This window comes from Mytilus trossulus, chromosome 6, assembly GCF_036588685.1.
Source record: "Mytilus trossulus isolate FHL-02 chromosome 6, PNRI_Mtr1.1.1.hap1, whole genome shotgun sequence".
NCBI lineage: Eukaryota > Metazoa > Mollusca > Bivalvia > Mytilida > Mytilidae > Mytilus > Mytilus trossulus.
In genome coordinates this window covers 64284912-64296730 of record NC_086378.1, presented here as the reverse complement: position 1 = coordinate 64296730, position 11819 = coordinate 64284912, and the positions used below count along the sequence as shown (strand labels likewise).

General features: G+C 34.0%; 1 protein-coding gene across 1 annotated transcript; it reads right to left on the bottom strand.

Moving 5' to 3' along the window:
• Positions 1-3623: 3623 nt before the first annotated feature.
• On the bottom strand, positions 3624-8981 carry LOC134722899 (uncharacterized). The gene is made up of 4 exons (XM_063586533.1): positions 8586-8981; positions 6988-7100; positions 4643-6585; positions 3624-3901 (listed from the first exon to the last, which is right to left on the bottom strand). Exons 1-4 carry the CDS (start codon positions 8979-8981, stop codon positions 3624-3626), a joined length of 2730 nt encoding a protein of 909 aa, XP_063442603.1.
• Between the last annotated feature and the right edge of the window lie 2838 nt (positions 8982-11819).

Below are 11819 nucleotides of genomic sequence, written 5' to 3'. Positions count from 1 at the left end.
TCAAACTGATCGATATTTGCTTCAGATCTTTAGACGGATCGTACAATAAATCTGGAACACATTTGAATATTAAGTGATCCCTTATTGATCTTGATTGTTTCGTAATGACTTACTCTTTTGATTGACATTTTGTCTGTTTTCTTCAAATTCATGATTACTGGGGCTAACGGTCATTATTCAATAGCTGACTTGAATTGTTATAGTGGTTTCTGGGATTGACTGCCATAATTACTTGTTAAAGTGGTTACTGGGATTGACTGCTATAATTACTTGTTAAAGTGGTTACTGGGATTGACTGCCATAATTACTTGTTAAAGTGGTTACTGGGATTGACTGCCATAATTACTTGTTAAAGTGGTTAATGGGATTGACTGCCATAATTACTTGTTAAAGTGGTTACTGGGATTGACTGACATAATTACTTGTTATAATGGTTACTGGGTTTGACTGACATAATCAAATTACTTGTTAAAGTGGTTACTGGGTTTTACTGACATTATAAAATTACTTGTTAAAGTGGTTACTGGGATTGACTGTCATAATTACTTGTTAAAGTGGTTACTGGGATTGACTGACATAATTACTTGTTTAAGTGGTTACTGGGATTTACTGACATAATTACTTGTTAAATTGGTTACTGGGTTTGACTGACATTATTAAATTACTTGTTAAATTGGTTACTGGGTTTGACTGACATAATTACTTGTTAAAGTGGTTACTTGGATTAACTGACATAATTAATTGTTAAAGTGGTTACAGGGATTGACTGACATAATTACTTGTAAAAGGGGTTACTGGGATTGACTTACATAATTACTTGTAAAAGTGGTTACTGTGATTGACTGACATAATTACTTTTTAAAGTGGTTGCTGGGATTGACTGACATAATTACTTGTTATAGTGGTTACTGGGATTGGCTGACATAATTACTTGTTAAAGTAGTTACTGGGATTGACTGACATAATTACTTGTTAAAATGGTTATTAGGATTGACCGACATAATTACTTGTAAAAGAGGTTACTGGGATTTACTGACATATTTACTTGTTATAGTGGTTACTGGGATTGACTGACACAAATACTTGTTATAGTGGTTACAAGGATTGGATGACATACTTACTTGTTGAAGCTAACTGGCATTGTCTTGATGAATACAGGGGCTGAGTGACATGATAACGTTGTTGATTACTTCAGCTGATTTGATTTGTCTTGGTGATTACCGAGTTAATTAACATGGCTACCTAGGACATAACTTTATATAACTGGCGAGGTTGTTGTTATAACTTGGGCTGATTGACATGACTACCTTAGTGGTATCCGTAACTGATTGTCATTGTATCGGTGATTACTAGGAACTAGTGACATGGTTACCTTAGTGATTACTTAAGCTGATTGGCATTGTGTTGGGGATTACTTTAGAAGAGTACCATGATTACCATGGTGATTACTATGACTAACTGACAAGAATACCTTGGTGATTACTCTAGCTGACTGCAGTTATTTTGATGTTTACTGGTGCTGAATGTCATGATTACCTTCATTACTACTGTAGCTAAAGGGAATTTACTTTGTGATTTCTGAGTTGACTGACATTGTGACCTTTGGGATTACTTTTGCTAACTTCAATTATCTTGTTGATTACTAGGGAGAAATAACATGATAACCTTAGTGATAAAATTAGCTGAAAAACATCGTCATTGTGATTACTAAGTGCATGACATGATTACCTTGTTTATTACTTTAGCTGCTTGGAGTTGTCTTGATAACAAGTTGAGCTGAATGACATGATAATCTTGGGGATTACTTAAACTGACTGACACGATTACTTTGGTGATTACTTTACTGGCTGCAATTGTTTTTTGTGACTACTAGGTCTAAGTGACATTATTACCTTGGTAATTACTGAGGCCGACTAATATTGTGACCTTGGTGATTACTGAGGCTGACTAATATTGTGACCTTGGTGATTACTGAGGCTGACTAATATTGTGACTTGAGTGCTTACCGAGACTGACTAATATTTTGATCTTGGTGATTACTTTAGCTGATTTGAATTGTCTAGCTGTTACGTTAGTTTAACGTCTGTTTTTGTGTTGTTTTTGTTAAAATGATGCATGCGTTTTTATTTGTCATGCCGGGCTCAACTTTACCTTAAACTTGATCAGATGCTTGTCAAATAAAAAAAAGGATATAGCTTTGATATATTCTAGCTCTTTAAGTATCTGTTCGATTTGTAACATTCTTTTCTTAGGGTCCGCAGTTTCTTAAAAGTATTTATTTAAATTATGTCCTTCAGCGCAAACGCTTAGATGTCGATTTTCAAAAATGTTACATTTACTAATTAAAAAGTTACATTACTTTTAGAATAACATATTAAGTCTCACGAAATTAAAACAGACTATCGGTTTACTCCACGATCTTCAAGATGCATGTACATTCTTCACTTCCAGAGTACCAACTTAATAAAAGATCGAAAGTGTATAGCATTATTAAGGTTTTATAGTCGGGAAACGTAATATCTTTGTTCCTGATATGACCTGCACGAGACAGATTGTCACATGGCACGAGTGCACTGTGACCTCATGATTGACAACTCAGCGAAAATCTTCAAAAATTGTGTAGTATTTAAAAGACAACAGAAAGGCTAACGCCATTTTAAAACATTAGTTTATCACTTCAGCGATTACAATTAAACACTAATAATTCCATGTTCCTGATGCTATATATAATAAACAAACTGTTCTACATATGTACTTTGAAAGACAAATAGTGAGACTAAATTAATCTATTGAACTATATGGCAAATAAGTTCCCTTTGTCTATAATAATGAATATGCTTCTTATTCTTGCTTCATAAAACATATTTGAACGTTTTAAAATGATTGAATACGTGCATATTGAACTTTTAATTATTATTTCAAGTGTGGACACACGAGAATGTCTCACCTAACAATTTGCAATCTTTATAAAAAAAAAATCCCGTAAAATTATTTTATGACGAAGTATTTGTTTTTTTAACGAGTTCATACTTAAAAATTTGAGCAAAATTGTGTTTATTCCTGAGATACTTACTATTGACTGAAATGAGGGTCTGTATGGGGTTTACATAATAGAAAATAATGGCCCCCAAATGCAGACAAGGTCCAAAAATATAAAGAATAGAGAATAATAGGACCAAACAAAATCAGAATCAGAGACCATTTTTGCGGGGGAAGCGGAAGGTGGTTGCTTAAACAAAAGAAAAGAGAACATTGGGCAAATATAAGGAATAGAGAAAATGGCCTTAAAAAACTTAAAGAAATGATGGACATCAATCCACACCCTCTAACATAGGCATTACTGAGAAAAATGAATACACCGCTAGAATTAGTGCATGCGGGAAATGATTGCACTCCAGGGAAATATTTCCCGAGTCATGTCATAGTCAGATATGTAAAGCAGATTTCACTGAGATAAGTAAAGCAACAACGGAGGAAGAAAACAATTTACCTACTTTTCACTTTACCAACTGGTTTGTCAAAGAGAGCACAAACACTAAATAAATAAAACAATATATTTTACAATAAAACTCAAAAACTATGTAAATGACCAACAACCTAAGTAAAAATATTAAAAACCAACATTAGTCTCCACCCACTTCAGTACGTTTAGTGACAGTTTTAGCCCCACTCATTCTATATCCTGTATAATTTGGTGGCATTTCGTCTTCTGCGCATGTTCCTGTAACGCACGTGCTCGTAGCTGCATCAAACTTCCCACCGTCAACACAACGTTTGAAAGAGAACGTTCCCATGCCGCATTGTGCGTACAAAGAACATGTTCCATGACACTTGATGGCAATCCCATGTTGGCAAGGTTTGCAAGGTGCACCAATGATACATCCATATCCAACATCACACGCTAAAATTATTCAAAGAAAATGCAATAAAAATTGTTGGAACGTAACTCACATCGATACCTTAAAATTTTGCTAAAACCAATACACGATCAAAATATAGCACTCTTAATTACATAATTTTTTAATCTTATTTTTATTACAAGAGATTTCTTTCCTAATGTTTTACACATTTTGCCATAATTCGTTACAGAAAATCTAATGCAATAATATTCAAAAGATTTATAGCTAAGTAACCATGGTAACTGCATGGCGTCTGCAAGTGATACCTCGAGCTCGAACGATGTACTGAAGACTTTGTCTCGAATTTGCTACATGTAGGTAAATTTGTGTTGCTTACTTCTGAAACAAAAATTGTACTGATGTATATGAAAACGTTGTCATGGACATTCATTGACCAAGCAAGAAAGAGCACTAAAAGAAAAAATCGTGCAGAAACAGATAACTCTGTTGTTGTTTCTCGCTACGTTGAAACCTATTGGTGGACTTCGGCTGTTGTCTGCTCTATGGTCGGGTTGCTGTCTCTTTGACATATTCCCAATTTCCATTCTCAATTTAATAAAGATTGAATTTTTTTTATCTTTCTTGTTATTGCTGCTATCATTATTTCGTATCATCATTTACACAAACATTCGGTGTATTTTATATATTTGAAAATAAATGATCAAAATTCTGGAAAAAGGGGGGCCAAAAACGGCCCTTATCATACCTTGTCCTTTGAGAACTTCCTTTCAATTAAAACTTACCAACATTAGTAGCAATGATAACGGCGGTTGCTTCATGGGTTGGAACCATAGGAACCATACCTGTATTTGGTGGAACAGTAGGCAAGAAGTGCATGAATCCTCGGTTGTTTGGTTGAGGTTGTGGTTGCATTTGCATTGGGGTTGGTTGTATTGGCATATTACCCGGCAATGGCCATTCTTGACCATAATCACAATAGAATGAAACAAAAACTTGATCTTCTACTAATTTTGGACAATTTCCAGTCGCCATATTCCATGTTGTGAGTACAGCGTCTCCGTAGTTTTTACTATATAATTTTGGATAGTTTGAGGAAATTCGTACTGCTCCAGAGCATGGATGAGATTCACCAGTTGGTGATGTCGGATTACGGCAGTAAGGAGTACATATTCTACCGCAAGAATCAAAAGCTGACAACAATACATCAGTAACACCTAACTCTGGACTTTTGACAGCTATGAATGTTGTTGAAAGTGACAAAGCCATTCGATTATCAACAATTGCAAATTCTTTATAAGTCCCAAGATAATTCAATCCATTTGACTGTACATAAACCATACCAGCACCGGAAGTTGAAGATTTGCAACTTGAGTATGTCGCCAGCTGAATTGTTTTCAGTCTTTGGTGAAGATTGGTGTAACCCATTGAAGAGTATATATCGTTTGTAATAGATAAAGCGCCATTAATGATTGGATAAGAATTATAATTGTAGTTTGGGGGACGTTTGTATATAATCTTTACCGGTAAATATACCCACTGGTTCACGTCACTCAAGCCGTTGATATTAAATGAGTTTTGGTAACGTTGATTGACAGGAATAGCCGGACATGTTGTTTCCTGTTGCATGCTACTGAATCCTCTAAGAGGGTTTGGGGCCATTGACTGTTCGATCATCCGTCTATTAGACGCTACAAAGTTCTGGATATTCTGTTGTACCGCACCTACTGGGTTTTGTTGGGTTCTCATTGGAGCCATCATTTGTCGACCAGATGCTGATAAAATAGCAGAGGGAGACTGAGGTTGTTGTTGCATCATTTTCTGCATTATTCCTGGACTGGTCTGTCCCATCATATTTACTGAACTCTGAAAACTTCTTTGGAACATTGCACCTGAGTTAAAATTATTTGCATTGTTTATTGATTCCCAGGGATTTTTGGAAAATACCGGCGTTTGTCGTTTCCATCTTCGCTGCTGAGTATTACCTCTGTTTTGCATCATTGCTTGTTGTTGTCGAATATTGGAGGAACTCATTCCAAGATCGGATCGGTCTACGGATACACAATATGAGCTTGTAAAATTTGCTGCACATTTGAGGAACGGAGAACCACAAGACGGGTTTTCAAATGTACAAGTCGGTGATGGCATGTATTCATACATACCACTAATTAAATAATCGCTATAACTGTCAATATTTTGAAGATTTCCAAACCCAAGAGGTGCACTTGCTGCATGTAGTGTATGGTTTACAATGGAAGGATAATCGAGATCTGGGTTAATGCCGCGCATGCGTTGTTGTCTTCTAAATTGTTCCCACAAATAGTCAACAAAAGCATGATGAAGATAGAATACTGGATCATGGGCTGCTGTACTTAACTCGCCTAACTGTCCGTCTACCCAATTGTGGACTTCTCCATGTTGAACTTCAATGTTATATTCTGGTAAACCAAGTGGCTCTGTAATTTCAGCAACGTATGTTCTACTCATAATGTTTGCAATATTTGTTTTACTGAATAGTTCCCCAAAGTGTCCCATATTTCTAATTAACGGTCCAACCGCAGTATTCCAGTCTGCAAATGGACCGACAGTAACAATACCATCGCCATTACCAAAAAAATGTTCACTCCACAAGCATGACTGTCTAGGGTTCGCCATTGGTTCGTCAAGGGAAGAATCCCAATACGGTATTGAAACATCAGGAACTTTCTCTCTTAAAGCATTTTCAAACCTGTCGACGAAAAAAATCAATAAAAAGTTTTTTTGTTGACACTTTTGTTTCAGGTTAATATTTAGTTTTTTACTAATGTACTAATTTTCCTTCGAATTTTAATTCATATTTATTTTTCAACTTAAATTATTGTTCAAAATCAGTCCCAAAGTATTACCTATATTGGTTCCTCTTTTTAACTGTTTTATTAAAATTCTTATATATAAAACACGCCTACTGTCTCTTATATCAAATGTACACAGTTCCCACATGTTCGCTATTAACCAATGATATTGCCAGATGTTTTATATGAGGTATTGAAGATCCAATGATAACTTCAGCTCGATTTGTTTTAAATGTATATAGTCTTTTTTTATATCCAGCTTACACCGCAATACTGTAAAGGTACACATTTATACTTACATGAGTAGAAAATACCGATGCCATCCTAGGAAATTTGGACCACCATGAGCTGAGTCGACAGCAAGTCCTTCGTGTAATGCTGCTAGTGCACTGTATTTGTTTGGTTGAACACTCTGGAAGAAGAAAAATTACAACAATCTAAACACAATATGCTCCCTATTCATAGCTTTTGATTACCACTGAGTATAATATGAGTCTGCAAGACACGCATTACTGTGTTCCTCTAAACTACCGAGAGTTTCTGAGTCTAATGCGTTGCCTCCATTAAAATTATTAAAAAAATAGCCTTCCTTGGCAAAAAGGACAAAAAGGATTTAAAAAAATCTTGAATCTGATTTATTACTTTTTCTCTCCGGCAAAACAGGTCAAAGCCGGTTGTCTGGGGGAAAGGTGGTATACTCATTATGCAAACTAGAATCATTATAGATTTTTTGACATTAATGAAATCCATGCATATGAACTGATTGAGAATTTCTTTTTTTAATTCAACGTGTTGCAATACAGCGTGTATTGGTTCACGTGTTGATAAAGCATATTCTGTTCTTGTGTTGTCATTGTTTCATTCTATTGGTTCTCTTTCTCATGGTCTTCGTTTCTAAAATAAATTGTTCGTGTGCTTTCGAATTTTTAATATTTTGGTCTCGATCATTCCAAACGAAACATAATACACGGAAACGCATTTCCCCCTTCCATGTTGAGCAAGCGGTTATATGATTATTTCTGATTCCTATCCAGTTCAAATGGGGTCCTCTTCGTGGTCCGCGTTTCAACTATGTCGATTTCAATGAGAAATTAGAGACATTAATTTAGTTAAATAACTAACGTTTCAAGTGTTGGTGGTAATTTCAGGATTAACACAATGTATGTACATTGTCGAAGCATATAAATTGTAATTGTACTCACTACAAAACAGAAGAAAAGCTCGGCGGTACCTCGCTTTTCGTCCTGTTTTAAAGCTCATACAAATAAATTTTATTTTTTCCGACAACATACATATATTGTATATATATCATGTAGACGGTTTCCTTTGGTTAGTCCAGTAAAAACTTATCAAAGATACCAACGCTTGAAGATTTGTAGCCAATCGCTCAATTTATCTACTACTACGACTCATAAGTGGTGCTCAAAAAAAAAGTTGGAAGCTCAAAACAAATACGAAGATGAAAAGCAGTGAAGACCCAAAATTCCAAAAAGCTGTTCCAAATTCGTCTTAGCCAATAAAACCTTAATGATTTGAATAATTAAACAGTTTGAAATAAAAAGTTATTATTCTGGGAATTATAAATCATATTTTATTTCAGTTTATATTAAGGCCAAATAAAATAGTATGTTTAGTGCTTCCAGTTACATCTTAAAAAAATCAACAAGTTAGTGCAGGTATGTAGGATTTTTGTTTATTTTTATGTCTTATTTACATTGAGTCTTTGGGAGCAACATTCTGACTTTACCATTGTATAATGAGAAATTACAAAACACATCTTTAGGGCAAGTTATTACTAGGACCCTAAAAAAGTAAGGTAGATAGGGAAACTGGAACCACACATAGATTTTTATATGGCATGCATTATGAGTAAATCATAAACAAACAATCTGCTTACTGTATCAGCTTTCAGTAATTGAATTGCTCGAAAGAAGTCGTCTCTCTCCCTATTGGTCATCATACGAATCTCCTTTCTGATGCGGTATCCCCGAGACATCCGGGCACTCCTTTTCTTTACAGTAAAACCTTTATTGATAACAGGTAATAACGAATGGTACCAAATCCTGGCCTCGTGGGTCATGTTAAACATTAACCATCCTTTTACTCCTGACTCTCGCCACACAAATAAATGTGTACACATCCAATGAATTGATTGGCCTACTGTCTTTGCAGCACTTGTTTTAGAAGCGTAATGTTGGAAACACTCCAGTAGATTAGGGGGTACTGAAATCTCCTGAATCATGGCATTGGCGCTTATCACCAAGGACAGCGCTAAAATAATTCGGATTATCATCTGCAACATTGAAGATATATTATGATTTTCATTTGTAAGGACGCATAGCAATTTCCTCTAAAAATAATCATTCACAACTTATAAAGTTTTGGAAAGCTAGTAAAATTTGTATGTTGCAGAGTCTAAAAAAATATCTTATAAGATTTTCCAACATTATTTTAAATATAATTAAAATTGTATTCGGTTCCGTATACATTGCTGCTAGAGAAATTTGGGTACAATTATAATATTGCAAATTTTACCGTTATGGTTCTATAAAACGTTGGGTCAATGACAATCACCGCCAAATTGAAGCAATTTTAATTTAACTGAAAAATAGAACAGGTCAAGAATTATCTCGATGGATAGATAATCTCAATCAACTGAAATCTTTCAAAAATGCACGTTTTTTTTTGTTTTTTTTGTTTTTTTTTTTTTTTTAGATATAAAAGCATTTATAATTCGAATTAAAAAAAACAATGAAATATTATAACAACAAACTGTATATACGAGACTATAAAAGAATATGACTCTGTAAAGGGTATACATAAAGAGCAAAAGTAGCAAAGATTGAAAGATTTTTTTAAAAGTAGCACTAGCATGAAATAATCAAAGAAGATTTGCCACTCCATCTTTAACATGAATAAGATAACATGAGAGATTAGTCCATTATATAGCTGTACAGACTAGCTTCCTGTAAAAAGGTGATATGACCTCAAATTATGACTTTGAAATATCCTCTTTCATTTTGTGACTTTCAGATAATGTCACTTTTACTATGTAGCTATATAAGAGTTTCATTCTTGGAATAACTGTAACTATGTTAGAGTATACATTTTTATTTTTTATTTTATTTTAAATACATGTTGTAAGCGTTTTAATGACTGGATGCTAAGAATAGTTTTTTCTTCGAAATGTATATATACTATTATTCATGTTATGTTTAGCAAACAATCAAAATAAAAAAAAATGCAATTTAAAAATACAAATACTGACCTTTTTGACAAAAAAATCCCCGTAGCTAACTGTTTGTTGTGTATTAAATTAAATAATATCAGAAATAAAAGGTACTAAATGTATGCCATGTCCGACTCTGATCATGTGAGTGGAAATTGACGAATTTGTCATTCATCTTAATTCGGAAAATTGTCAAAAACTATTAAAATCAACACTCGTTAAAATAATTTAACAAACATTTTATTGAATGTTCTTTTGAAGAGGAGTTGTGTTTGACATGTCTTTATTTCCTGTAATACGCGGTAAAACAAGCTTCAAGGTCATCAATAGCTATAATCGTGAGACCTAACCACGTAAAAAATGGTCTATCTTTGAGGTTTTATTATGATTTTTGTATATATGGATATATAAATTTATCTTTATAGTTCCGTGTTATGTAAGCACATAAAAAACTAATAAACAAAATTTGTAACATTTTCCGAACGAGTTTGAAATCTTTAGTTCATTGCTTTACAAAAGTATCCGCTAGGATCTAGAAAATAAAAACGTCAGGCTGGATACAAAGAGTGTTGCTTTATAAATAACTCTTGACCTAGAGCTGTAAACTTTTCGGTGTAAAAACAGAAATGGTGTAGTTTTTAATATCATCATGTTACCTAAGTTAAAATATTGATATTGGAGGTAAAACCACACTTAACTTTGAAGGATGAAAGAGAGGCAAAAGATTTCAAAGCGATATTCAAGCTCTCGTAATCGAAATAAACTTACAATGACTCGGCAAAAAAATGAAAAATAAACATTAAAAGACCATGATTAGTACATAAAACACTACGCACGAAACAAAAACTGAGCAAAATGAACAGTTAAATTTGTTTTTTTAACTGCGTTCTGTCAGTTTTAACAAAAGGTTGGCATATGAAGCGTAAAAAATCAATTTCGGAATTCTATCATTGATTCCATGTGGCACTTTCGAACGACTAAACTACTCGGTCAACTAAAGTATGTTATCCGATAATACGGTATTTCCAACTGTTGAGTTTTAGATGGTTTTCTCTTCGCTTGATATGACTGAGGTGTAATGGAATGATTTGAATGAATTTTTTTCGGACAATCCTACATATACCCCTCAAATACTGCCTTAACCTAGGGGAATCGAAATTATTTCTTAAAGTAGCATCCATTTCTTTTAGATGTTAAAATAATCGACTGATTTTGACGAATCACGTTATTTTTTTTTCTCCAAAAATGACGGTAACGATAGTTATTTGAGATCTCTAAAGAATCACGAATAGGATATTTTGACGAATCACGGTAAAATTTCAACCAATTTGACGCTAACCACTGGCGGATCTAGAAGTTGTCATAAGTTGGGGCCCGGGCCAATGACTGCCTAAGAGGGGACCCACTCACTTCAAGCTTTACAGCCCCCCCCCCCTAAGTCCGCCTCTGTTAACGGTATCCTCATTTATCAGCTACAACTATTCATAATCCTTTTTATTTCATTTTTTTTCGTTAATTATTTCTCGGTTTGGGGGAGAGGGTTAATTTTTGACATTGTGAATACAAAATAGTAACTATTACTTATGTTACAAGACAGATTTCCGATGAAATTAAATTAAATAGATGTAAAAATATATGACCCTATGGTAGAATTACAAAAAAATATGACAAAAGCATGTCGAAAGTTTTATGCTATGAAATATTTGTTTTATTTATTTTTTATATAAAGACAAGTACGTGTTCAAAAAATAATTTATCTGTTCATCTCTTATGATGCATTTATTAACCGTCACAAGGGCGCGGGGACCTTCTATGAATCTTATACCTAAAGAACGGTGTGCACTCTTTATCAGTGGGTTTGAATATGGTGCAAAACTAGGACAAGTGAGGTTTGAATAAGAA

What these genes read in the sequence shown, in the direction of transcription:
- LOC134722899 (XM_063586533.1), bottom strand. Translation starts at nt 8,981, where the DNA reads ATGATAATCCGAATTATTTTAGCGCTGTCCTTGGTGATAAGCGCCAAT. An exon ending in AATTACTGAAAGCTGATACA is followed by an intron (nt 7,101 to 8,585) that starts GTAAGCAGATTG and finishes TTCTTCTTCCAG; the next exon opens with AGTGTTCAACCAAACAAATA. An exon ending in CATCGGTATTTTCTACTCAT is followed by an intron (nt 6,586 to 6,987) that starts GTAAGTATAAAT and finishes TTTCGTCGACAG; the next exon opens with GTTTGAAAATGCTTTAAGAG.